The 25,661-nt window shown below is 34.7% G+C and overlaps 1 protein-coding gene across 1 annotated transcript in view; it reads right to left on the reverse strand.

Annotated features, from left to right (window-relative positions):
• Window positions 1-25,661, reverse strand: part of ASCC3 (activating signal cointegrator 1 complex subunit 3) — a 353,465-nt gene that overhangs the window by 138,066 nt on the left and 189,738 nt on the right. Inside the window, exons 14-16 of the mRNA XM_042986876.1 lie at window positions 24,921-25,055; window positions 3,560-3,751; window positions 3,034-3,258 (exon numbers count right to left, since the gene is read on the reverse strand). Of these exons, the coding sequence (XP_042842810.1) occupies window positions 3,034-3,258; window positions 3,560-3,751; window positions 24,921-25,055 (552 nt within the window). The remainder of the gene's footprint in view (window positions 1-3,033; window positions 3,259-3,559; window positions 3,752-24,920; window positions 25,056-25,661) is intronic.

The following is a 25,661-nucleotide window of genomic DNA, read 5'->3' on the forward strand; positions in this document are numbered from 1 at the left end:
GAGCCTGGCAGTCAGGCTCTGCACTGAGGGCTCAGAGCTCAGAACCTGGAGCCTGCTTTGGATTCTGTGTCTCTGCCTCTCTCTCTGCCCCTCTTCAGCTTGTGCCCTCTCTGTCTCTCAAAAATAAATAAATAAACTTGAAAAAAAAAAAAGAAAAACTCCATACAGAATATATGTAGGGTTACAGATATATTCACATATTTTAAAGTATGTACTACAAGGGCCTAACACAGAGCAGGTACACAGTAATGTCTGCTGAATACATTTTAATAAGCCTCAAACACGCTTCAGTGTTTCTCTCAGTGCAAAAGTAAGTGGCTGTTGGGGTGCCTGGGTGGTTCAGTCAGTTAAGCATCTGGCTCTTGATTTTGGCTCAGGTCATGATCTCATGGTTTGTGTGTTCAAGCCCTGAGTTGGGCTCTGTGTTGACAGAGCAGAGCCTGCTTGGGATTCTCTCTCTCTCTCTGCCCCTCCCTCACTTGCATGTATGTGCAAGCTCTCTCTCTTTCAAAATAAATAAACTTAAAAAAAAAAAAGGGACTTGTGACCTTTTGGCATTAGCATTAAGAGTCAGCTGTATTAGGTATCAGGTATCAATCAGCAAATTTGTCTCATAAAATATATTAAAATTATTACTTAACATATTACTTTCTTCAGTTCTTCTAAACTAATGGTCAGAATAGATATTCATGCTACAAAAGGTATTAGTAGAGGCAATATTCCTAATCTAATATGACATTTATGTTGATCACTGCCACTGAATAGTCTTGCAAAGATCTGGGGAGTCTAAAGACTTGAAAATCCATTACCTTAAGAACACAGTACACATTCATTTTATAAACTAATTTCACACTTGATTTCCACAGATTACCAAATTTAATTTCATACTCAACCATAAGGGAATTTGTTTCCTTAAAAGAAAATTTACTTTAATTGGGAGCTATTCTAAGTAGACTAAAATATGAGAAAAAAGTTTTAGCAATGGCTGTACTTCAATATATTGGCAAAAAATTTCTAGATATATATTTCATTATTTGAATGCCTTTGATGGCATTAAATGGAATTATGGTTATAGTTAGTTGACATTTTGGAAAATGACCTACCTAATAAATACTTTATGAATATGAGTTAAATCTATTGACTACAATTTATTTTCTAAATTTTTCAGGGCTTGACCAAATAGTTTTTCATTGATAATATTTTATAGTCTATAAAAAAGAGTTCCTTGAGGACATAGCAGTATTTCACTTATCCCGTGTCTTCTGCACAATAACATCACCACCTTGAGTTTACTTTACCATTTATAAAAAGGATAGTAATTATATTTATGAAGATAGTCTTCCTTGATATACTTTCCTGGAAAACTTGCAAAAAAAGAGCCTTTCTTTTTAAGTGAGAGAAATTATGACTACCATTTTGGAAAAATTAGTCCTGGTCTTAGAGAAGGCAAATGGTAAGTATCAATGTAGGGAAATGTATTCACCTTTAACTGACTACATTCTGTATAAGGCAACAACAATCTAGGTTATCATAAAGAAACTAGATTTGTAGTTAAATATACCTGAGTTTGAATACTAGTTCCAAAAATCAGTAGCTTTGGGTTATTTATCTCTCTGAGGCAATAATATCTACCTCGCAGGGCATTTAGGTTGTTCTCATGCCACTCCTACTATTACTATCATGGATTGTACAATAGACTATTCTATCAGAGATACTGTTGACCCACCAAAGACCTAATTATTTAAAGCATGCAATCATAACAGGTAATGGGGACTGAAACTGAGCTATAATAACATTGCCTTTAGGGTAAAAATTTATTTTCTAATCATTTTTATTTTCTTGTAATTATGTTACTAGAGACTAGCGTCTTTTATGACTTTTTCTAACTTCGAACCAGATCTTCCAAACCTTATCTAATCTTCTGATCTCAGATCAAGTTCTGCCATCATCAGGAACAAAGCTTTTCCTAATAGCCAGAGACCAAAAGTGTTTCCTCCTTCTGCTGACTCCATCTATAGAAAATATCACTTCCTATAGAAAATATCACTGTGTTTTTGTATCTTTTTTCCCCTTTTGGACTACATGTACTTTAACAGAGGGGACTGCATAGTGGATGTGCTTTTGATCCTCGAAAAAGAATTGTAATGAACAGAATGTAAGTGAAATTTTTATAAGCTGTTTAAGAAGTACCTGATAGCACTCATACACAATATTTGATTGCAAATATTTCATTTCATTTATTCATCTATTAACATTTCATTTATTCATCTATTTAACATTTATACTCCATCTATTTTAAAAAATTATGTGAATAAATTTTAAAGACAAGAAAGGATATAGAAGCAGGAAAATGTTGAGTGCCAGGGCAATAATTAAAAAAATGTCATCAAAAGAGTGAAACTTTATTTAAATGTTTGACACACAGACTCTTAAATTAAGAATGTTTATCCTCTTTACCAGTTAATACATTACCTGGACTTCCAGAGTCTGCTATTTAAATCTTAACACAAAATGCACATACATACATGAAACAAATTATAATACTGTAGCTCAATTTAAGCAATTATATTCTGTATGAAAGGTCAATCAATGACCTAACATAAAGAAAAAAAACACCTTTATAAACCTTATAAAAAACTTTCTAAGAGTGTAATCCAAATATAGTGGTGGTTACTGCTATTTCTGTTTCTCTCATTGGTATAGCTTTGGTTAGATTTCTGGCCTATAACAAAACTTCACAGTTTAAAAGTACACTGTTTTAGCAATGAGTTCTTATCAGTTATCATATGCATCCTACACTGTTCTGAATTAACCAACAATATTGCCATTTAGTCCATTCAGTCTGTTGTGCCTTATGACTATAATTATATAGTCATATATTATATATATATATATATATATATATTCATATATTATATAGGCATAAACTATATTCCTGAAGATTACAGAATAGCAACCAATTCCACCTGATATTTACTTGGCCATTCTTTCAGCTGATTATTCTATTCCTATCCTTTATTCACTAGATCTTACCTCTGCATTTAGGTTATCTGCAAGGCTTTCCAGAAACTGACTCTCAATTGGGTTTTGTTGAGTGAGCAAAGTGAGGTAATGGCTGAGTTTGTCATGTGTTGTTATGATGATTCCTTCTCCAAATCTGTCAAATTGTGGTCTTCCAGCTCGACCAAATATCTGCATGACATCTAAAATTCCAAGGTCAACAAAAGAGCCTCTTTTTGCAGCATATATTTGTGTTCCCTAGATGAAGAAAAGTTAATAAAAATTTACATAAACACACACAACTATAATCCTGATGAGCTGAATACTGAAATTAGGCAAATATGGCAAGATCTTAAAAGTGTACTTTAACTAATCCTTTCATCATCTGTGATAGAGTTAAATTTTCACAATATAAACTAGATTTTTTTTGGAGCGAATAATTCTTACCTTATATGAATAGCAGTAAAAGTCAATGAAACAGCCAAATCACAGTATTTTTCTAAATAAATCAATCCACAGGTTTAAGACACACACAAATCCATGTAAGGTAAGCTATTACCTTAATAATAACAGCATGAGCAGGAAGATTGACACCCCAGGCTAATGTAGCTGTACAGACTAGAACTTTGATATGCCCATTAGAAAACAAATTTTCAACCAAGTTTCTGTCCTGCCGAAGCATTCCTGCATGATGAATACTAAAACCATCTGGAAATAATTCTCGTACTTGTTTGTTTCTTGACTTCTGCACCTAAGGTAGATATCAACAAGACATAAAAGAGTATTATTTAACATTTACAAGTAATTGTTATTTAGCATTTTTGTTCAATGACTTCATCAAAGTAAGCATAAAATTATTCTTGTTTTGAGGCCTAAGTATATATTTTTCTGTATAAAGTTGTTAAAAATTATATTTTACCTATCTTAAAACATAGGTAATCTCTAACATGACACAAAATCCAAAAGGAATGAGGCTAAAAGTAAGCATCTCTTTCATACAGACTTGTAACCAAACATTATTTCTTGTTTCCTATCCTTCCAAAAATACTCTATTAAAAAAAAGCATAAATCTAAGAAAAAAACAAAACATAAATCTAAATTGCTTCCAACTTATTCAGGGCAAAGGCCACAGCCCTTACAATGCAGGACTCTACACTGGGTGTTATATGTAAGTGATGAATCACTAAATTCTACTCCTGAAACCATTATCACACTATATGTTAAGTAACTTGGATTTAAATAAAAAAGAAAAAAGAAAAAAGAAAAAAAGTAGTTAGAAAAACAGGAGAAGACCCAGGAGAAAAAAAAGAACCAGGGCCTTGTCAATAGTATCAAATGCTACAGAGGCCCAGTAACTTGCTATATCTCCTTGTATTTCCTATAATAGAACACTTAACATGCTGAGTTCATCACACTTGTCTGAACCCTCCAGTGAAATGTAAATGCCACGAGGCCAGGAATTGTATCTATTTTGGTCCAACATTACGGATTAAAGGGCACAATATTATGCTTGACCCAGAGTGGCATTAAATAAATGTTTGTTCTGGGTGCTTGGGTGGCTCAATTGGTTAAGTGTCCAACTTTGACTAAGGTCATCATCTCACAGTTTGTGAGTTCAAGTCCCACACTGGGCTGTGCAGTGACAGTGTGGAGCCTCCTTTGGACCCTCTCTCTCTACCACTCTCTCTGCCCACCTCCCCTGCTTGCGCTTTCTCTTTCTCTCAAAACAAACAAGCAAAAAAACATTAAAAAAGTATTTGTTCAATTACAAAAAAAAAAAAAAAAAGACTCTACAGAAACTATTCTCATTCCCTAACCTCACTTACCAATGCCAGCTACTAGGGTTGACTTTTTCTCTAAGTCCCTTTTTTGACAAAGCCACATCCACTTCACCAGGGTCTTTATATTTTCTGTACATAACCTACTTCCTGGAAGACATTTCCCTCTTCTTTCTGAGATCCCCATGCATGATTCCTTAGCGCATGCACTGTTTCTCATTGAAGTGACCCAATAAACCCAACTGTGTTCACCTAGAGGTGTGTTCTTGATGATTTTGATGGGAGGGCACTGACCACCTTAGTTCCTCAACTTGACAATGCCCTGAATATACTAACTTCACTTCTGGTGTCTGTTTTTGACCTTGTCTGAACTCAGATGTGGGATTTGATCCACTTATCAGCAATCTATATAATTGCTACAGCAGAGTATCTTAAAAAAATTCACTGAGACTCACACTATACAATGGAGAAAATCTCCCTATAAAATTAAAGAATGTAGATTAACATAAAATAAGTATTTATGTAGTCAATAAATGGGGCATCATGTCCTGCATTTGCTTGCTATTGCTCTAAAAATTTAATTATCAACATTTCAAGAGCATCTTTTGAAAGAGAAGCTTTCCATGGTTTTTATGCAAGGGGCATTACACTGACAGGAAGTGGAATTTCAGGGGTCTGTGATTCTAGTACAGACTTTGTGACATTGATTATGTCTAAAGTCACTTAAAATTTTAAACTTTCATTTTTAAAGCTTATTTATTTATTTTGAAGGGGGGAGCGAGTACACATGAGCATGCAAGTGGGGGAGGGGCAGAGAGAGGGAGAGAGAGAATCCCATGCAGGTTCCAGTGCTCTCAGCCCAGAGCCTGAGGTGGGGCTCGACCCCATGAACTGTAAGATCATGACCTGACCTGAAACCAACAGTCAGTCACTTAACAGACTTAGCCACCCAGGTACCCCCAAATTTTAAACTTCTAATAATAATTAACTAAGGAAATGACCTAAGAAGACAGCACTCCATGAAATCTATTGCAAAAATAAAACAGAAATACATTAACAAACCACTCCATCTAGTGGCCATCCCAGTAAATAACAACTTACACACAGACCTAGAGTCCTGAACAAAATACACATATACCCAAAAAGACTTCCTTCTTCAACTTTCATGGGGAGTATGGTCCTCTTTTATTTTTGTGCAGTGTGGTCAGCTTGTTAGAAATCATATCATGCACTGACCTTATAATTAACTACATTTGGGTCATATTGTCTAAACTTTCATCTTTTTAAATTTTTTCATCTTTTCAGACAAGAGTTATGATCTATTTTCTTAACCCAGCTCTTATGAATATGAGATGACTTGGGATAAGGTCAATTGTGGAGTATTTTCTAGGATATAACAGAGTTCTTTCATGGGCCAAGGGTAGGGAGAGGAGACACATTTCATCTAGTAAGTTTCTTCTCTAATATTCATAAGTAGACACTCAGAGCTAACAGAATAAATAAGAAAATATTTTTTGGAGGAGATACTCTGTACAAATTATACTGCTTGGATTGTTGTTTGTTTCAGTTGACTCTGCTGTCTGTAGACCCCTGCAATGGAATGTCCTGATGTGCTTGTAATAAATGCAGCTTCCTTAGTCAAACTCCATTTGGAGCAGGACTTGGTTTGCAGCACCAATGACACAATAAGAGGCTGAAGGCAGGGAATAATGAACTGTAGGGAAGAATATTCCCATTACGTAGCAGAGTACTCACATAGCACCCCCCACCCCCACTCTGACCAATTGAGTTCAACCAGGTTCCGGGCAACCATCTGAGTAATCCCTCTGGTCTCAGTGAGGAATATAGAGTCACTAGGGATCATTTCTCTTTTGTCTCTATTCTTGCTAAAAATATCTTGTGCATTGCTTTTTAATTGGTTTAGTATAGACCTGAAGTGACAACAATCCTAAAATAAGTCTGGTTTGCTCATTCCTAATTGTCTTTGAAGCTAAATTTGCTACTTGTGGTCTGGTCTAGCTCAGAGTACAAATAAACTAGAATCCTTGGGAATGAGGCAAAGAGATGTACATTTTAAAAATCTTGTTTTAAAAATCATACAGAAAAATTTTATTATTTTTTCACTTTTGGTGTACAGTCTATGAATTTGAATATGTTCAATTTCTGTAACAACTACCATAGTCAGGATATAAAACAGTTCTTTCACCCTAAAAAATTCCCTTGTTATTCCTTTATAGTTACACCCTCTCCACTTATAACCTCTGGCAACTAATGATCTGTTCTCCATCCTTATACTTTTGTGACTTCAAGACTGTTATAAAAATGGACTCAAACAGTATATGAGCCTTTGAGATTCATCCAAGTTGTATTGATAGTTCATTCCTTTTTCTTGCTGAGCAGAATTCCACAGCATGGATGGATATATTAGTTTGTTAATCCAATCATCCACTGAAGGATGTTTGAGTTGTTTCCACTTTGGGCAATTATGAGTAGAGCCTCATTGAATCCTCATGTGAAGTTTCTCTCTCGCTCACTCTGTGTGCGTGTGTGTGTGTGTGTGCGCATGTGCGTGTGCGTGTGTGTGTGTGTGAGAGAGAGAGAGAGAGAGAGAGAGACAGAGAGAGAGAGAGACAGAGAGAGAGAGAGAGAGAGAGAGAGAGAGAGAGAACATGAATATATTTTAATTTCTCTGGATACCAGGAGTGTGGTTGCTGGGTCACATGGTAAACGTATGTCTAACTTTACAAAAACTGCCAAACCATTTTCAAAGTAGCTGTACCATATGCATTTTCACCACCAATATATTAGAATTCCAATTGTTTCCCATGCTTGTCCACACTTGAGACTGTCATTATTTTTTATTTTAGCCATTCTAAGAGGTGTGTAGTGGTATGCCATTGTGGCTTTAATCTGCCTTTTCCTAATGACTAATAATATGAAAAATCTTTTCATATTATTAGATATACATTTCTAATAATCTCTTCAAGTTATTCTGATGCACACTAAAGTTTAAGGACCATAGTTCCCTATAGGAAGATACCTAGAATGATTTTTTTTTAAAGTTTATTTACTTGTTTTGAGATGGGAGGAAGAGTGTGAGCAGGGGAGGGGCAGAGAGAGGGGGAGAGTGAGAGAATCCCAAACAAGCTCCACTCTGCCAGCCCAGAGCCCGATGCAGGGCTTGATCACCCAAACCCTGAGATCATGACCTGATCCCAAATCAAGAGTAGTACACTTAACTGACTAAGCCATCCAGGCACTCTCTAGAGTGATAATTTTTACTCATCTATGTACAATACAGCTGTATAATTTGACCACATGATTCTATTTAGTTCTACACAACTTCATATTCATTACTGTACTCAACTATTTATACTCCTAAGAAAAGTACCTTCCAACAAATTTGGAAAGAAAACATGACTGTGACTTAAAAAAAGGACACTGTAAAGGGCCAAAGAAAAGATAACTTAAATGATAAATAGACATTTAGCATGTACTGGATCCTAGAAATACAAAGAAATTTAAGACAAAATCTGAGCTTTGAATAATCTGCAGAATGGAAAGAGACCCATACACAAGTGATTTCTATAAAATATGATATATTTCTTTTTATTTTATTATTTTACTTTTTTAAGTGTTTATTTTTGAGAGAGAGAGAGAGAGAGAGAGAGAGAGAGAGAGAGAGAGAGAACACACATGAGCACGCACGAGAGAGGGACAGAGAGAAAGACACAGAATATGAAGCAGGCTCCAGGCTCTGAACTGTCAGCACGGAGCTTGACGTGGGGCTCAAAACCACAAACCATGATATCATGACCTGAGAGGAAGTTGGAAGCTTAACCAACTGAGCCACCAAGGTGCCTCATATGTTTCTAATAGAGGTATATGGACAAAGCTGAAATGAGGGGAAGAACAGCATTATGGCTTATTTGTGTTTATTCTGCTAGCACCTGGCAGAGTACTTTCTGCATAGCTGGCACTAACTGCTCATTTCTGGAATGAATGAATCAATGATCTCATCGAAGAAGTCTTCACAGAAAATGTGAAATGTGGGTCTTGAAGGACAAGTGATATACTACTAAGTGGGGGGATAGTAGGTAGCAGGATAGACAAGCATAAAGGCTGGAACTAGCAAAGAATACAGTGTGTCTGAAGCACATTATTCAGGAGGCATTGGGTGAATGCAAGAAAATGATGCTAGAAGGGAAGATTAGGATCAGGCTTTACATGGTTCCAAGCATAGGAAGAAAAGGGCCAAGTAAAATTCTTAAGCAATTTCAGGTTTGTTGTTTAGAGAGGTAACTTCTTGCGTGAAACCAGAGGCTGGATGAGCAGCTCTGAGGCTATCAACAGTCCCAGTGAGAAGATGGAGGTAGGAAATAGAGATACCACATAAAGTCGAGGTGAAGGTAGGCTATACAGTAAGGAAGACTGGATGACTGCCTGGGAAGGGAGGTATGAAGGAAAGAGAATTGTTGCTAGTTTATCTATGCCTTGGTGCACTGATTATATGATAGGGAAAATAGGATGAAGACGGCCAATGCTTGTGCCTTAGGCTAGGCACTTGGAAGGTGGGAACCAAGATTCAGTTTGGGACATGAGTTTGAGGACATCCATTATAACGATTTTGGCTTTTAGTCTGAATAAAGTAGAAAGCCACTCAAGGGTTTGAAGGAGAGAGATAGAGGAGACCATTTCGGTTTATTATTCTAGTACAGCATTCCAGGTGAGATGTGACGTTAGATTGAACTAGGTATAAAACATCTGAAAAAATAATAACTCTAACACACTAATGTCACTTTATATAGGTAGCTTTCTTACTCTGACTTTCTTAAACAAAGGAAAAATGAAAATTAAAATTGCCTAAGTCTAAAAACTAATGAAAACACCACACACCAAATTTACAGGACGGAGTAAATCATACTCTCAGAAAATATCAAAGCTGAATACTTAACTAAATAAAAATATGAATAAATTAACATCTAACTCAAGAGTTGGAAAAATTAAAGGATAATAAAACCAAAGAAAAACAGATACCCTAATAAAGTTAAAATAGAATCTGATCATTTAAAAATTGTGAGATTGATAAGTAAACACAAAAACTCTTATTTTAAAAGAAAAATTAAACAAAAAACACCAATGACTATTACTGGCAAGAACAGGAGTTGGCAAACTATGCCCCAACTGTCTGTTTTGTAAATAAAGTTTTATTGGAACACAGTCATATTAATTTGTTCACATATTGGCTGCTTTTATAGTTGCTTTTATAGTTTTATAGTTTTAAGCCCACAGGCTTAAAATACTTACTGTCTAGCCCTTAAATAAAAAGAGATAGTTGTTTGTTTGTTTGTTTTTATTTTTTTAATGTCTTATTTATTCTTAAGAGAGAGAGAGAGAGAGACAGAGCAGGAGCAGGTTAGTGGCAGAGCAAGAGAGGGACACAGAATCTGAAGTGGGCTCCAGGCTCTGAGCTGTCAGCACAGAGCCTGACGTGGGGCTTGTACTCATAGACTGGAAGATCATGACCTGAGCTGAAGTTGGACACTTAACCGACTGAGCCACCCAGGTGCCCCAGTAAAAAGAGATAGTTGTACACAAGCACAACAGCATGAGCACAAAGACAAAAAATTACTAATGTTAAAAAAAAAATGTTCAGAAATATATCACAGTTTAAAATAATCAGAAAACGGTACTTTGTAAAATTCAATACACTGCATTTAAAAAACTGTTTGGGATGGATGGTTTTCTAGGAAAAAAATGTTATAACATTTATCCTAGAAGTGATAAGAAGTTGTAAAATAATAAAACAATGGAAGAAAATTTAAAAGCTATCTTACATTTGGGTTTTCCTATTTTTAAAGACAAATTAATTCTAATACTATTAAGAGGCCCAGACCACAGAAATAAAAGTCCCAGAATTAATCTTACAGAAGCAGTGAAATAGCATTGATATTAAAACCTGATAAAGAAGCAAAAAAACAGAATATAACAGAGAAACTCTTTTATGAATATCAATCCAAATGGCAAAGAACTTTAGAAAACAGGATTCATCAATGCATTAAAATAATACACCAAAACTAAGTACAATTTAACCTCAGAATTCAATGATACTATACTTATAATTACATTTATATTAAGATATTGAAGAAATGAAATCACAAGCTTTGCTTTTGAGATAGGAAAACTTGACTTGGCAAAAATGCCAATTCTCACTAACTTAACATAATCAAGAAACTAACTCAACTAAAAAATGAACATGATTTCTTGGAGGTTATACTCAAGTTCACCCTGCAAAGTAAACCTGTATATTTATTCAGGAAAATATCTAAAATTGAAGAATAATCAGGATGCCTATTCTCAACCAAGTATTAAAAATATTATAGCAAGAGAGTAAGTAAAACAGTTTGATACCAGAGAAGAAATAGCAAAATCAATGAAACAAAAAAGAAAGTCCAGAAATTGACTCCAGCAAATATAAGAATTCTGTATGTTATATCAAAATTAAAATCAACAGAAGAAACAGGGAGTATTCAGAAAAAGATGATGAGTCCATACTATATGGAAAAAATTCCAGACAGATCAAAGATTTAATAAGAATAAATTAAATTTAAAAAGGGCTGGAGGAATATATGGATAAAGTAGGTATGGCCTTTATGAGCAAGACAAAGCCCAAAGACTATACATAAATTGGTAAATAATTTCCATAAGGTAAAAATATTCATAAATAAAAATCAAAAGTTAACTAGGAAAAAAATGTCTATAACACATGACAGCACATGCAATATACACACAATGGACCACAAATATGAATAAGAAAATTATAAAAAAAGGAATTTAAGTGGACAAATATGGAAAATGCTGAGCTTTACTCAAAATTCAAGAACTGTCAGTCAAAATGATATTAAAGTACCATTTTTTAAAACTTAAAAATGTTGACACTGCCCAGTGTTGGTAAAGTTATATGGGAGGAAGTTACTGTTCAAGGAAATGTAAATTGGAACAATCTCCCTAGTGGGCAACTGGAGATCATTCACCAAAATTTTAAATGCATACACCGTGTTGATGGATAATACTCCATGGCTAGGGATTTCCCCAATGGATATCACTGCAGCTGCCAAGAGTATGAGCAAGAATGTTTACCATGCACTGTTTACAATCAAAAATAATTGGAAACAAAGGTGTCCATCAAGATAGGACTGGGTAAATGCATTAAGATAATGTGCACATTGTGCCATACTATGAAGTTGTTAAAACAAAGAATCCAGTCTTTCTCAGTTGAATTGGAAACATCTCCACTATGTATTATTACAAGAGACATAAACCATAACATGACCAAATCTGTTTACACTAAAACACACATGTAAATACATGCAATATTTGTGTGTATTTGTACAAAGTCCTCCCTTAAAAAAAATAAAGCCTTTTGGGGCGCCTGGGTGGCTCAGTTGGTTAAGTGTCCAACTCTTGATTTCAGCTCAGGTTATGATCTCATAGTTCATGAGTTGAGCACCACATTGGGTGCTCCTGTATATGTATATATAGGAGCTTTTAAACAGGAATTTAATTTGGAGAAATGAATTGAGAAGAGATGGTTAAGACCATGAGTTATGGAGCTACACTTTTTGTTACAAGATGACTGCTGCTTTCTGATGTATCAAAATAACCACTGTTTTTCCATCTGGTTTCCCAGGGCAAGCATTACCTGGAGTCCAGGCTTTGCTAACCTCTGAACAGCTTCAGAGATATAATTCATCCTGTTCACATTCTCTGAACAGAGCAGTGGATTCTCCAAGGAAGATATTTAAGATCCAATACTATATTAACTGGAGAAAGTGTTTCTACACATGGAAATACAACACAAAAGAACATGAGCTGTAAAAAAGTAAAGGAAGTCAGGTGCATAGTTTAAGAACTATTTAAGGGGTGCCTGGGTGGCTAAGTTGGTTAAGTGTCCGATTTCGGCTCAGGTCATGATCTTGTGGTTCGTGAGTTTGAGCCCCATGTCAGGCTCTGTGCAGACAACTCAGAGCTTGGAGCCTGCTTCAGATTCTGTGTCTCCCTCTTTCTCTGCCCCTTCCCCGCTCACGCTCTGTCTCTCTCTCAAAAAATAAACATTAAAAAAAACACTGTTTAAGCCTGGTTTCCTCAGATTTTATATTTCCACTTTTCACAAATGAACTTCCCATAAAGGGCTTTAGAGTCAGTAAAATTAGAATGGAATAGACAGCTGCTAAGATAATTCATTAGCACACATATTTTCCCTCAGTGAAAATATGCAGAGCTTCCTTCCATATCTTTTTCCTACCCATGAGATGGAAAGGCAGTGTGAGTACTTTTTAAAATGAGTAAGGTTAGGGGCACCTAGGGTGGCTCAGTTGGTTGAGCGCCTGACTTTGGCTCAGGTCATAATCTCACAGTTCGTGAATTCGAACCCTGCGTCAGGCTCTCTGCTGTCAGCCTCTGTGCTGTCAGCACAGAGCCCACTTTGGCTTCTCTGTCCCCATCTTTCTCTGACCCTCCCCTCTGCTCTCTCTCTCTCTCTCTCTCAAAAATAAATACACATTTAAATAAATAAATAAATAAAAATGAGTAAGGTTAAAATGTGATCACTTCCTGAGCTGACATCCACTAAAACAAATATAGGAATGAAAACCGTGATTAGAAAAGGAAAAAACAAAAACAAAAACAAAACAAAACAAAACAAAAACCCCAAAACTAACAAGCAATTGAGGATATTAAAGGAAAACAAAAATTTTTTTCCAGTAAGACAAAATATATACAGGAGCCACACAACAACTTCAGTTTTGATGCAAGCCCTTGGTGAAAAGCATGACAAAAATTGCCTAATTTACAGTGACCTTTGTAAGCCTTCTGAGGTAATTTATCTTGATAAGATATGCTTTAATGTGGATAATATCAAATCCATTAGGAAGAATAACTTAACTGCCATTATAAAAACTAAAATTTAACCAGGAGGCAAATATCTTCCTCCAAATGATGCCATTATTTCTCACAATCATTAGTGAGTATGAATTATTAATATTAGGAAAAATCCTCATCTTCGGTTAAGGGCTATTTTTATTATTCAATGTTTATAAAGATAATCAGCATGAGACAGTGGATCTGCTCACTTAGGAACATAAACCAATACCTGGCTTCTTTTTGGACAAAGGAGTTTAGAGATCTAAGGAATATACATGCAATCTTCCCCTATCTTTTTCTCTCTTTCAAAGCTCTTATTCCACTTTAAACATTATTCTCCAAGGCATCTAAAATTGGTTCTCTGACATCCATACCAAGTCATGTAATACTCCTTCCTCCATGAGGCTGTAGGAGGAAATCCATCGTCCCTCCCATCCCTGTTCTCAGGATAAGGTCCATTAGTCATCTGTTCACCTAGATCAACTGACTATGATCAGAATTTCTGGGGATCATGTTAAAAATTTTAGGGCCTTAATTTCAGATTCTGATTGACACCTGGCATAGGAATAGGTAATGGGGAATAAATCCTCTATTATACTAATGTCCCCACGATACTTGGTATTTCTTTGCTCTTGACTGAATTCCTTACCTTCTCTATTACTTCTCCACCTTAGGGTATGAAATTCTTCGCTCTACTCTCTGGAACTGCCACACAGTGATAGCAGACTATATCAAGCTCTTCTATCACCTCAGCTTAACTTGAAACTTGACTCTCCTTTACGGATTCTGTCTCCCATCCATCCCTGTTAAGTGGTGGGAGATGATATCTCTCTTCCCCATTACCATTTCCAGTCAATTATGTACTCAACTTTTGTAAAAATTCCTGCTCTTTTAAGTCCATCTGACTATGTCACCTGTTATTTAACCTTATCTAATGAAGACTTGATACCTATGGCTCCTAGTCTTTCTCTCCATCCCAATTCCTGTCATCATCCTAGGTGACAGTATTTTTCATGCGGACATCCAGAACACTCACCCTTCAGTTCCCTGACACCCTCATTTCCACTGACATCTCCTCTGTCCCACTTCAATCATATCAGGTATTATTTCTAGGCTTTGTCATCAATCTACAACTGTACCACTTTTAAAATCATTAGTACAAACACCTCAATTTCTGATCAAAGCTTTCTGTATTTCAAGCTTGCCCAGCTATTTTTTCGAAGTCCATTTTTTATCATTACTGACACTTGGAGATTACAATTCCTCTACTTTCTTTCTACTCATCAGCAGCACCTGCTCCCACCCCTCCACCCTAGTCCTTCTTTCTCCTGCTTAGAGAGCAGAGCTCAACATTTTAATCACACTCCTGCCAATTTCTTAAACTTATTTGCCCTTTTGTCATATCTGACTGGCAAAATGCCAAATTTGGATAATCCAAGGTGGCTAGTGCTTAAGAAAAATTACATACAGGGGCAACTTAAGACCACTCTAAATCCATTATCACAATCTCAACAAGCCCTTAACACTGGACAGCAATTCTGAAATGTCTTTACAGTCAATTTCTTTTCACATGTTTCACAAGATTTATATTAGGTTTCTTTTTTCCTCCACAAACTTCTAACCATCTTATTATCCTTGATTCTGAAAATGACCTTAATATATATTTCATAAAAAAATATAATACACCAGAGTAAAGCCCTCATCTTCTTGCCATATACCTAAAACCTATTTGCATCAGAACCCAGTTTTTAAATCTTCCCTCCTGTTATAATAGGAGTACCCTAACTCCTATATAAGGAAAATCTACTTGTTCTTTGGATTTCATTTCTCTCTACTTCTCAGGACTCATATTATCTGTAATCCCTTTTATTTTCTATATTAGTAATCAATCAATTTCAATCCCTTTTCATTCTCTCTTGAATAGTTGCCACAAAATACAAACATATCACTTCCACCTTGAAAATAATATGTCTACCCATCTGGGTACTACTTCATATTGCCTAGATTATCATCCCTTTTACTTATATAAATTCACTTCTCAAAATCAATGCCTGTACTTGGATTTTCTATTCTTACACTCATCAGCCAACTTAATCTATTTTTTTTGCTCTCCACTATGTGAACAGCAGCAACAACAAAAGCTCTAAATAATGTCACCAATATCTTCCATCTCGCTAAATACAATGATTATTTTGTAGCCCTCATATTACTTGACCACTCACAGCAGCACTCAGTATAGATGATCACTTCCTTCTCTTTGAAACACTCTTTCCTTGGCCTCTAGGACAGTATATTCCTCTGGATTAGGACAATGTCTTAAAGGGTTCCTTGTTGGCTCATTCTCCTCTATCTAATCATTAAATATTAGAATTCCTCGAAACTGATCCTGTATTCTTTTGTCACTCACATCCACTCCCATGGTTTTCCCACTCCAAAATGGACTGTGCTTCTGATATACCAGACTCATATCTATGCAATACTTATTCTACATCTCTAAGTATCTAGGCACTGAAAACTCAGCATATCCAAACAGAATTCAAGATCTGCACCCTTTCCTCCAAACTAACTTTCCTCCTTCTCCACCCTTTCCTCCTTCTCCACTCTTCTTTTCCTTCACAAATGACCCAACTACCTACACCACAACGCAAGCCAGACATCTTTTAGAAGCCAGAAAACTTCTAGATCTCTTCCTCAATCATCCATATCTTATTAATCACAAATCCTAGCAATTTTGTTTCTCAAATATTCCCCAGTGAATCCACATCTTCAACTGGTCTTCCCAATACCCTCTTAGAGCCTTGCCTGCATGTATAATGATCTTATTAATAACACAAATCTGATGATCATACCCCCTTCCTTCCTCAACTCTGCTAATAATAATCCATTGTTTTTAAGATAAAACAGCAAATCTGTAACATGATTTACAAAGTCCTCATGATCTGGTCTTCGCCTATAACATAGATTCATCTTATGCCACAAACATGCCATTTGCCACTCTCCATCATCTTCTATATTTTATTCATTTTGACTTTTATTCACTTCCTTCAATGTGCTATTGCTTTTCTGCTGTCAGAACCTTTTCCTAGAACATTCTTCTGCTGTCCTTTGCTTTGTGACCTCCTAACCTTCGAACCTCAGCTTCAATGTCACTTTCTCAGCCAAGCCTTCTCTAACATCATAAGTCTAGATCAGATCCCCTAATTTTATTTTCCCATAGCAACTTTATCCCTTTTATTACACATGTAATTGAAATAAATTATTTAATTGGTTGATTAATCCCTCTGTCCTTCCAGAACATAAACTCCATAAGAGTAAAGGAGCAGGTACTTCTTTCTTCCTAAATAGTTTCCATTCTCAATTAAAGCAGAGAGTATTAATCAGCTCCTTCAATAAGCCTTCCTGTATTACACGGGCCAGAAGGTAAAACCTTTATTTTCCAGATTTCTTGCAGTCAGGGTTCTTGATGTAAAAAAATCAATTCTGCTAATTAGATGCCCGTGTGCAAGATCTGGATGATGGAGGTTAAGAGAAAACTATCTTCCTGCTATTGTCTTTTCCTGGTAAGCAAGATCTTGGAGAAATGAGGGCTGAAAATTATAATAGATGTATCATATGCTCAAAATTTGGCTTTCCAGTGTGTTCATGAACATTGAAAAGACATGCATAGCAGCAGTTGTGGCTTCTCAACTTCTAGATCACTATCACAGTAGCTGGTTCTTCAATTCAACAGTTTCAGTGGTAGCCCCCTGACTTCTACTTCTCCAATCTTACCAACACTGGTAAGTACCTAATTTCTTGCAAGATTCTGTTCTATTTAAAATGTACTGAGAGTGGTTTGTTTCCTTTACTGAATCCTGACTGATACAACATGTGTCTTCCTCAATACACTCTAAACAGGTTGACAGAAGAGTTTACTTAGCTTGATACCTATTGATCTACCACAGTCACTGGTGACTAGCTTACATTCACTAAATATTCACTGAGTGGCCATCACTAAAAACAGTTTGAGGCTCATGGGTATATAATCAATTCACAATGACACAGACTAATCTAATTCCCCATAACCAATTTTCATATGTCATTCTGGCTGTGCTAATTGTTCACTTTAACTTAGGAGAAAGGAAGTAAATGTGCTCTGTCCATGTTATATCCCTTGAAAGATGGTCTTGGTTCCCACAGAGGCTACCCTGATATTAGTACAACCTAATTATATAGAAATAAGAGTATTCCAGAAATAGTACCTTAAATAGCAAAAGAGAAATCTCATCTAAAATTGCATTCTTTATATCCATTATACCCATTTGGCCATAAATGCTGAAATAACATCTAAAAAAAAAAATCACACTGTGAAATGTAATTTTGATCCTTAAATTTTATCAATATAAATCTCTGTATATCTAGAGATTGAATAATCTTAGTTATTTAATCTACATGTCTTTAGAGTGCTTCCCCTACTAAAGTATTTTCAAATGAGAGAACAACAATATTCCAATTAACATAGTTTTCCAAAACAGCATGGTTACTTAACAACATATATAAATTTGTTGTAAGAAATTCATTCTATGCTTCTAAAATACATCTTCAAGTACATGAACAAAAATTACTGCAATCAGAATTTACTTAAAAGTAATAACAAAAGAAATCAGGAAAAAAAATCCAACGTTACTTTCTATGTCCCTTAAAAAGAGTCTTGTTTATTCAAAGTGAGCCATATATTAGACTACATTGATATGAACGCCTGGCCCACGGGATTTCCCCCTGCTTGAAGGAAAATGAGTCCTATTTTTCAGCACCCAAATTCTGGTCATATAACTTGTCTCTTCCACAATCTTCAAAAGCTTCTCAGTGCACATAAAGTCCAAACACTTAAGCATGTAATTTAAGGTCCTTCACATTCTGACCAAAATGTATGTGCCTGGCCCTTCATGCATCATACATAATAGTGAAAAGAGAACACTTTTCTATTTGTCCAAACAGATCCAGTGGTTTCCTTTGCTCACGTCCTCTTTCTTCTTTCCTTCAAATGCTCCTTACCCTTATTGCTGCATATTGAAATACAAGATCACTGTTTTGAATTAATCTACTTTTTTATGAATGGTTTGTTCTTCTCTTACATTACTGACCATATTTTGCTTTCCTTATATATTATTTGTAAACCCACTGTGACACTGTAACAACATCTGTGTCTTAACGATAGAGAAACTCCACCATGTTCAGCTACTTATTTTCAATGGCACAGGAAATTTGATCAATTAAAATTGACATGTTAACTTAGAATTGGACGTATCGTATACTCTAAAATAATTGTTCTCAATAGGTATATAAAATTTAATTGAACTGCTGTTCATACTTTAAAATTCCCCTACTGTTGGGTATTTATGTTGAATTTTTTCATTATAATGTATTGGAATAAAACTCTTGGTTTATATTACTTTTCCTTTTAATATGTCCTTGGAAAGATTCCCAGGTTTAGAATTTCAAGGTTAAAGGATCCAGAAGGAAGCGTGGCTCTTAACATATATTACCCAAAAAAAAAAAAAAAAAAAAAAAAAAAAAAAAATTTCTTTTTAAAGGATTGAAAAGGTCACTGCCACAGAAAACCTAGGAATGTACCAAATCCTTGAATCATTTTTAGAAATGGGCATTCTCATTTTTAGCTTTTAAAGATTTATTTAGATTAAGAGTATACGGTCTGAATTTGCAAGATTTATCCAACAATTTTTTATTCCAATTTGCCTATTTTATTTCTTCTTTGCCCATTTACTTACTGAAAATTTTATGTTTTAGTTATTAAACTTAATAAGCACACATATAAAGATGTAGATCCACATAAAAAGATGTAGTTACCAATATTTCCCCCAACCTGTTACTCCCTTTTACAATTCAAGGTATTATTTTTTGTTGTCCAAAAGCTAAAAATGTAAACGTTGTTACATCTGTCATTAGTTAAAGTTGTCATCTTCTCTTCCTTCAAAGTACATATGTAACCATTTACAGAGTGTCTACTGTGTATCAGGCAACGTATGTTACCTTACTTATTACAAAAACTTTAAGATCTAGGTATCACTGCCATTTTGTTCATGATGGAATTGTGGCTCAAGGAAATTGAAAAAGTTACAGTGCCTGAGTCCAGATTAATATTCAGGTCTGTGTGGATCCAAAGCCTTTATTGTACAAGAGGCTACTTCCCTTTGAAAACAGAATATTCGTGCTTTCCAAAATGCAATTAAACATTCAGTTCTGTTTTTTAATTAATTTTCTTTGGTTTTATTTAAAAATATTAATACACTTTTGACATTCTTTCTATGTGGTTACAAGCAATTCTACAACAGTAGAATTACTATATTAACCTCCAAAAGGAAAGAGGTTGACATGGCTAAGGAAAGAATAAACTCTGAGAAAATAAATATTTTATGTATACTTAAAATTAAAAATAAGAGAAAGGGGGCTCTCAGGCACGTGCTACTGTCTTTAGCTAATAGATATCATCTATGCCAGGAGGAGAAAATTCTTATTTGGCTATACTAACTGTAAAACTGCTAAAGCAGAAATAAATAAAGCTATTAAGTATCAGATAACTTATATCAAAGTCAAATTCCTTTAATTTAGGCAAAGGTTAAAGTTGACCTATTGGAAAAAAAACAAGGAAATAGTTGGTAGCTTTGGATAATAATAAAGAAGTCAAAAAAATGACACTTGAAGTAGCTTGAGGGAACATATTGTTGGATTTTTTGTATTATTATTGGATTCATTATACTAAATATATTTAATAGATATTTCTAATAACTACATTCATGAGGCTTATTGTATGATAGACCATTTCTACGTATAAGAAAAACTCTTAATATCCCTAATATATGTAAAAAAATCCAACCACATATCACTACCCATAAATCAGAGAAATACTGCACAGGGGTGAGTGGAAATACCCATCCCACTACTAGAATATTTAAAGCCTGTTAAAAACTTGTCCCTAAGGAAAGAATTTATTTGGCTTAGATTGCAAGTGAAACAGAATCTGAAGATTCTAACTGAAATATTCATTCAACTTGAAATTAAATCATAATTGAAAATAATAGCTTAATAATGAAAACATCTGCATCCCTAATGATATACTTCTATAAATGTAAGCTGCTACTATTCCTTTAAGGTATGCTGTACTTTACAGAAAATAGTGGTTTCTTAAGAAAGTGTCTTTGTGCAGGAGAGCAAAAAATATGCAGGGTAAATTAGGGAAAATTATTCATATTGTTTATTTTAAAATTTAGTTATTAATACATATTCTTAAAAGTAGATTGTTATAATATGACATGTAACATTTTATCATTGTTCAGTTTCCAAAATAATTTCATATTGCATTCCATTTGTTTCTCAATAACTACCAGAATAGGTGTTATTTACCCTATTATTATTCTATTTGATAGAATAGAAAGTAAGTTTCAGAAATATTTAGGTGTTTGGGGCACCTGGGTGGTCAGTCGGTTAAGCATCTGACTCTTGGTTTCTGGCTCAGGTCATGATTTCACAGTTCTGAGTTTTAGCCCTGCATTGGGCTCTGTGCTGACAGTGTAGAGCCTGCTTGGGATTCTCTCTCTGCCCCTTCTCTGCTTGTGCTGTTTCTGTCTCTCTCTCTCTCTCTCTCTAAATAAATAAATAAATGAGGAGGAGGAGGAGGAGGAGGAGGAGGAGGAAGAAGAGGAGGAGGAGGAGGAGGAGGAGGAGGAGGAGGAGGAGGAGGAGGAGGAGGAGGAGGAAAAAATATTTATGTGTTTAAGGCCGCAGGGCTTCTAGAGGCCACATCAGAACCAGACCTTTTGTTAACGTGCCCTCTTGCTTTGGGCCTCATTAGGAATTCCTGATATACTACCTTCTCCATAGAGAGCCACAACCTCCATCTCCATAGCTTATGCTTAAGGTATACTTTCCTTTCCTTTCCCTATTTTCTTGTTTCAGTGGACAATTTGGAAATATAGTTGGTTTTTCATAGGGGGTTAAATTTTATATTAAAGATGGGAAAGATATGAGGAGTCTAAAATATATTGTTACTTACTGGGAAGAAAAGAGTCATTTTTAGTTGTGGTTATGGCAAAAAATAGCCTTATTACAAACACACACACACACACACACACACACACACACACACACACACACAGAAAGAAAAGGAGAATACCTCCATGGAGTTTTACTTATTATTTATACAAATAAAGTTATACAGTGTTGAATAAAGCTGTAAAGAAATGCTTTTACAAACCATAATCGCTACGTCAGGAATTGAGACGGTTACATTTAAACACTTAGGGGTAAAGTACTAGTGTGGCACGGTAGGGATTTAGCTGTATTTCCATTAACAGGAGTCATGAGGCTAAATTTCTATGTACCACCATAGCAAATTTACCTTCTAATTTTATTTTAATGTTCTGAGTACTTAATTTCCCATTTTTCGAAGAACATGGGAAGGAATATCTCCGCCCATCATGACAATAGCTCCGCAGAATTGCTAGAATGTTAATACCATTAAGTTCAAAAGGAACTTAAAGAAATAAGAAGCATACAACTGGCACTAGAAAAACAATCTAAAATTCTGGAGCTTCGATAAAGCATTCAGAAAGATTACTTTATCTTTTGTTATAAAATCATATCCACTGAAGAAGGGCCAGCTTTTTGAATCTCTCCTTAGCAGAAATGGGGGATATGGTCGGACTGAAGAAATGTTCTTCCATTTTATTAAAAACAAAAACCAAACAAAAAGCCCTAAATGCTTTAGAAAGTCCCAGATCGGATTTGGTTTTGAATGCTTAGGATACAGAGTGGTAAAAAGGGCAGTCTTTGGAGTCAGACTGATTCCAGTCATGGCTCTACTACTTGTTACATGGTCGTCTCTGAGAAAATTATTTCCAGTTTCAGTTACCTTATCTATAAAGTGGGGATAAGAATCTCTAAGGGACAGAATAGTGGTGCAGATCAAATGAGAAAATCAAAGTGAGGCTGTCTCTTATAATGTTTGTCTCAGAAGAACAAAACCAACAACAAAAAAGTAATCTGGGGGTAACTACTATCAGCCAAACATTATATGAAAGGCTAGGAATATAATGATGAACAGGATAATGTTCCTTGAAAACATGTACTTTTTAATGAATGTTTGTGAATTTCATTTTTGTTTTAAAAAAATCCAATAACAATAGGTAGACTGGATGAAAATCAAATCAAAATATTTTTAAAAAGGTATAACAAAAATGATTTGAGATTTTCTAGTCTACTTAACTGTATTAAAACTTTTCATTTCTCCAGGTCTTTTTTTTTTTTTTTTTTTTTTTTTTTTAAGCATAATGACCTTTGAAACTATTTGGTGACAATGCCTTAAATAAACATTATTTGAAACTGTGTCTATATAAATTATTTTATATGGTTTCAATATTTCATGTTATTTTGTAGTTACTTACACATATATAATATCAAGGTATAATAAAAATACAGACTTACATCACAGGGTCTGTGAGGACTGAATGAGTTATCTATACAGCAATGAAAATGCCAGGCACAAGTAAACAGCTGATAAATATTAAGCACTATTACTATAGAAATTAAATAATAAACTGGCATTATTTACAATAGCAATAGCTCTCAGAACTGAGAGGTATGAATGAAGTAACCAGAAAGCCACAAGGTGGCTCTCAAGGCTTGGCTTTTAAACACAATCGAGTTGCTTTTTATTTCCAAAGAAATGAAAGAAGACTTATGAATGCCAACCTTTTTAAAGGCACTCATAAATTCATAATTAATAAATAACTGGAAGACTACAAAGCTGTTTAATAAGTGTTATATAATAGAAAATATTATTAAGCAGAAAAAAAAATGAAGAAAATGAACACATTTTATAGTTCTAAATTGAAAGAATCTGATGTTCAAAACAACTGACATCAGATTATCATATGCAGAATTTAAAATATCAACATAAAATGATGGCATTCATAGTGCAGTCATAACAATTAAGTACATCTTACTAACATGATAAATGTGAAAGTGTATACATAGTACAATATCTGGCAGCTAGCAGCTGTTTTGTAAATATCAGTTAAATCTTATGCATATAAAAAACTTTGAAGTTACTGTCATTTTATGTCCACTGAGTTTTTTATTTGAAAATTTATTTGAAAATTTTAATACTTTATTTGAAAATTTATTATCACAGCTTTAAATCTGGGCAAACGTTTTCTGTAAAGGGCCTTGTATTTAGGCTTATTAGTGGGCTACACAGTCCTTGCAGCAACAATTCAATTCTCCCCTCATAGTGCAAAAAAAGGCAGCCATTGACAACAAAAGGAGTCCAGCTATTTTCTAATAAAACTTTAATTAAAAAAAAACAACAGGTGGCCAACTTTGGCCCTCAGGCTGTAGTCTATCCACTCTTGATATAAATCATTATCTCACATAATTAAATGAAATCTGTGAAAATCCTAGATACTATCAATACTCAAATTACCTAGAGAGGTGCTTGTCAAACTGTTATGCACATAAAATCACCTGAGGATTGAGGTGACATTCAGATTATGGTTTGGTGAATCTGGTATGGGGCCTGAGGTTCTCTGCATTTCTAGAGGACCCAGGCTTTTTAGGTCCTTTGACCAAACACTGTGCAGCAAGGCATTTGTTGTAAAAATTTCGGGTCTCAAACTTTCACATACTTTTTTTTTTAAAATCATATTTTTAAGTAATCACTCCACTCAATGTGGGACTTGAACTCACAACCTCGAGATCAAGAGTTGCATGCTCTACTGACTGAGTCAGCTAGGTGCCCCTAAACTTTCACATTCTCTTTTTAAGAGCTTTGGTTTGTGCAGTTTTCATGTGTTCATATTAACCTTAGAAATTAAAACTGAGAAATTAAAAAATAATAATGTTAGTTTTTTAAAATAATAATCCTATTAGATGTTAACATATTTTATGGAACTTAACAATATTTTCTGTTTTAACTATATTTTAAAGAGTAGGACTAAACACAATTCTAATCATAGAGATAGAGGTGATAATTGTACACATCATGCACCGGGATCCTTTGGAAGATCATTATATCAAGAGAAAAGTAAAGATTATAACATGATAAATATGTAAAATCAACTCCTTGGAAATTAAAGACCACAGATCTTTCATATATAAAATATCTGTAATATCTGGCACATTATATGCTTTAGTTCTTATATCTCGCCCTCATTTGTTTCCTACCTGTTTTTCTGCATGTCCATATTCAGTTCCTTGGGTAGGTAAAAAGCAGGAAATCTGACCACTATTTTTTGCTCTTTCTATTAGAGACATAGCTGTTCTTACAGTAGCATTTCGAGCATGCACAAACACCATCACCTAAAATAAAGGAAAACAGTTTATTTAATACTAAAATTCATTAAGAGACAGCTTAATACCAGTCTGAAAATCACTATATATAAACTATTAATTTTTCAAAATATAACCCCCAGTTTACGAATTCTCCAACATTTCCTTGTTTTAGAAGAAAGTGTATATAGGATAAAGGCAAGTTAAATAAAATTCAATAATAAGGCTTTACACATTGTTAATCTATACATTGGCATAAGTCAGAACTGAAATTAATGGATTATATAAAGCATGGAATTTAATTTGTGCTTTTCTCTTTTGAAGACATGATTCATGAGTACAATCATATATTATGGAGACAAGAGTATAAAAATATACAAAAGCCTTATTTCCCCACAGTCAGTGAAATTTCCAGTATCGTAAAGATGTTTAAGGAAACTGAAAACAATAAAAACACTCTTCCTTGGACAAAATCATGTCTAAGAACAACCACTCAAAATAGAGTTTAGGGAACTGCTGAAGATGAAAATGCTTCTAGAGAGGCATCTGGAATTTTCTGTTGTTTTTTGACCTTCCTGTGGAATTACTCAAAAAGTGACTGTGGAAATCTGAATTAGAGGGAAGTCACGTATCTGG

This window comes from Panthera tigris, chromosome B2 (genome assembly GCF_018350195.1).
Source record: "Panthera tigris isolate Pti1 chromosome B2, P.tigris_Pti1_mat1.1, whole genome shotgun sequence".
Classification (NCBI taxonomy): domain Eukaryota; kingdom Metazoa; phylum Chordata; class Mammalia; order Carnivora; family Felidae; genus Panthera; species Panthera tigris.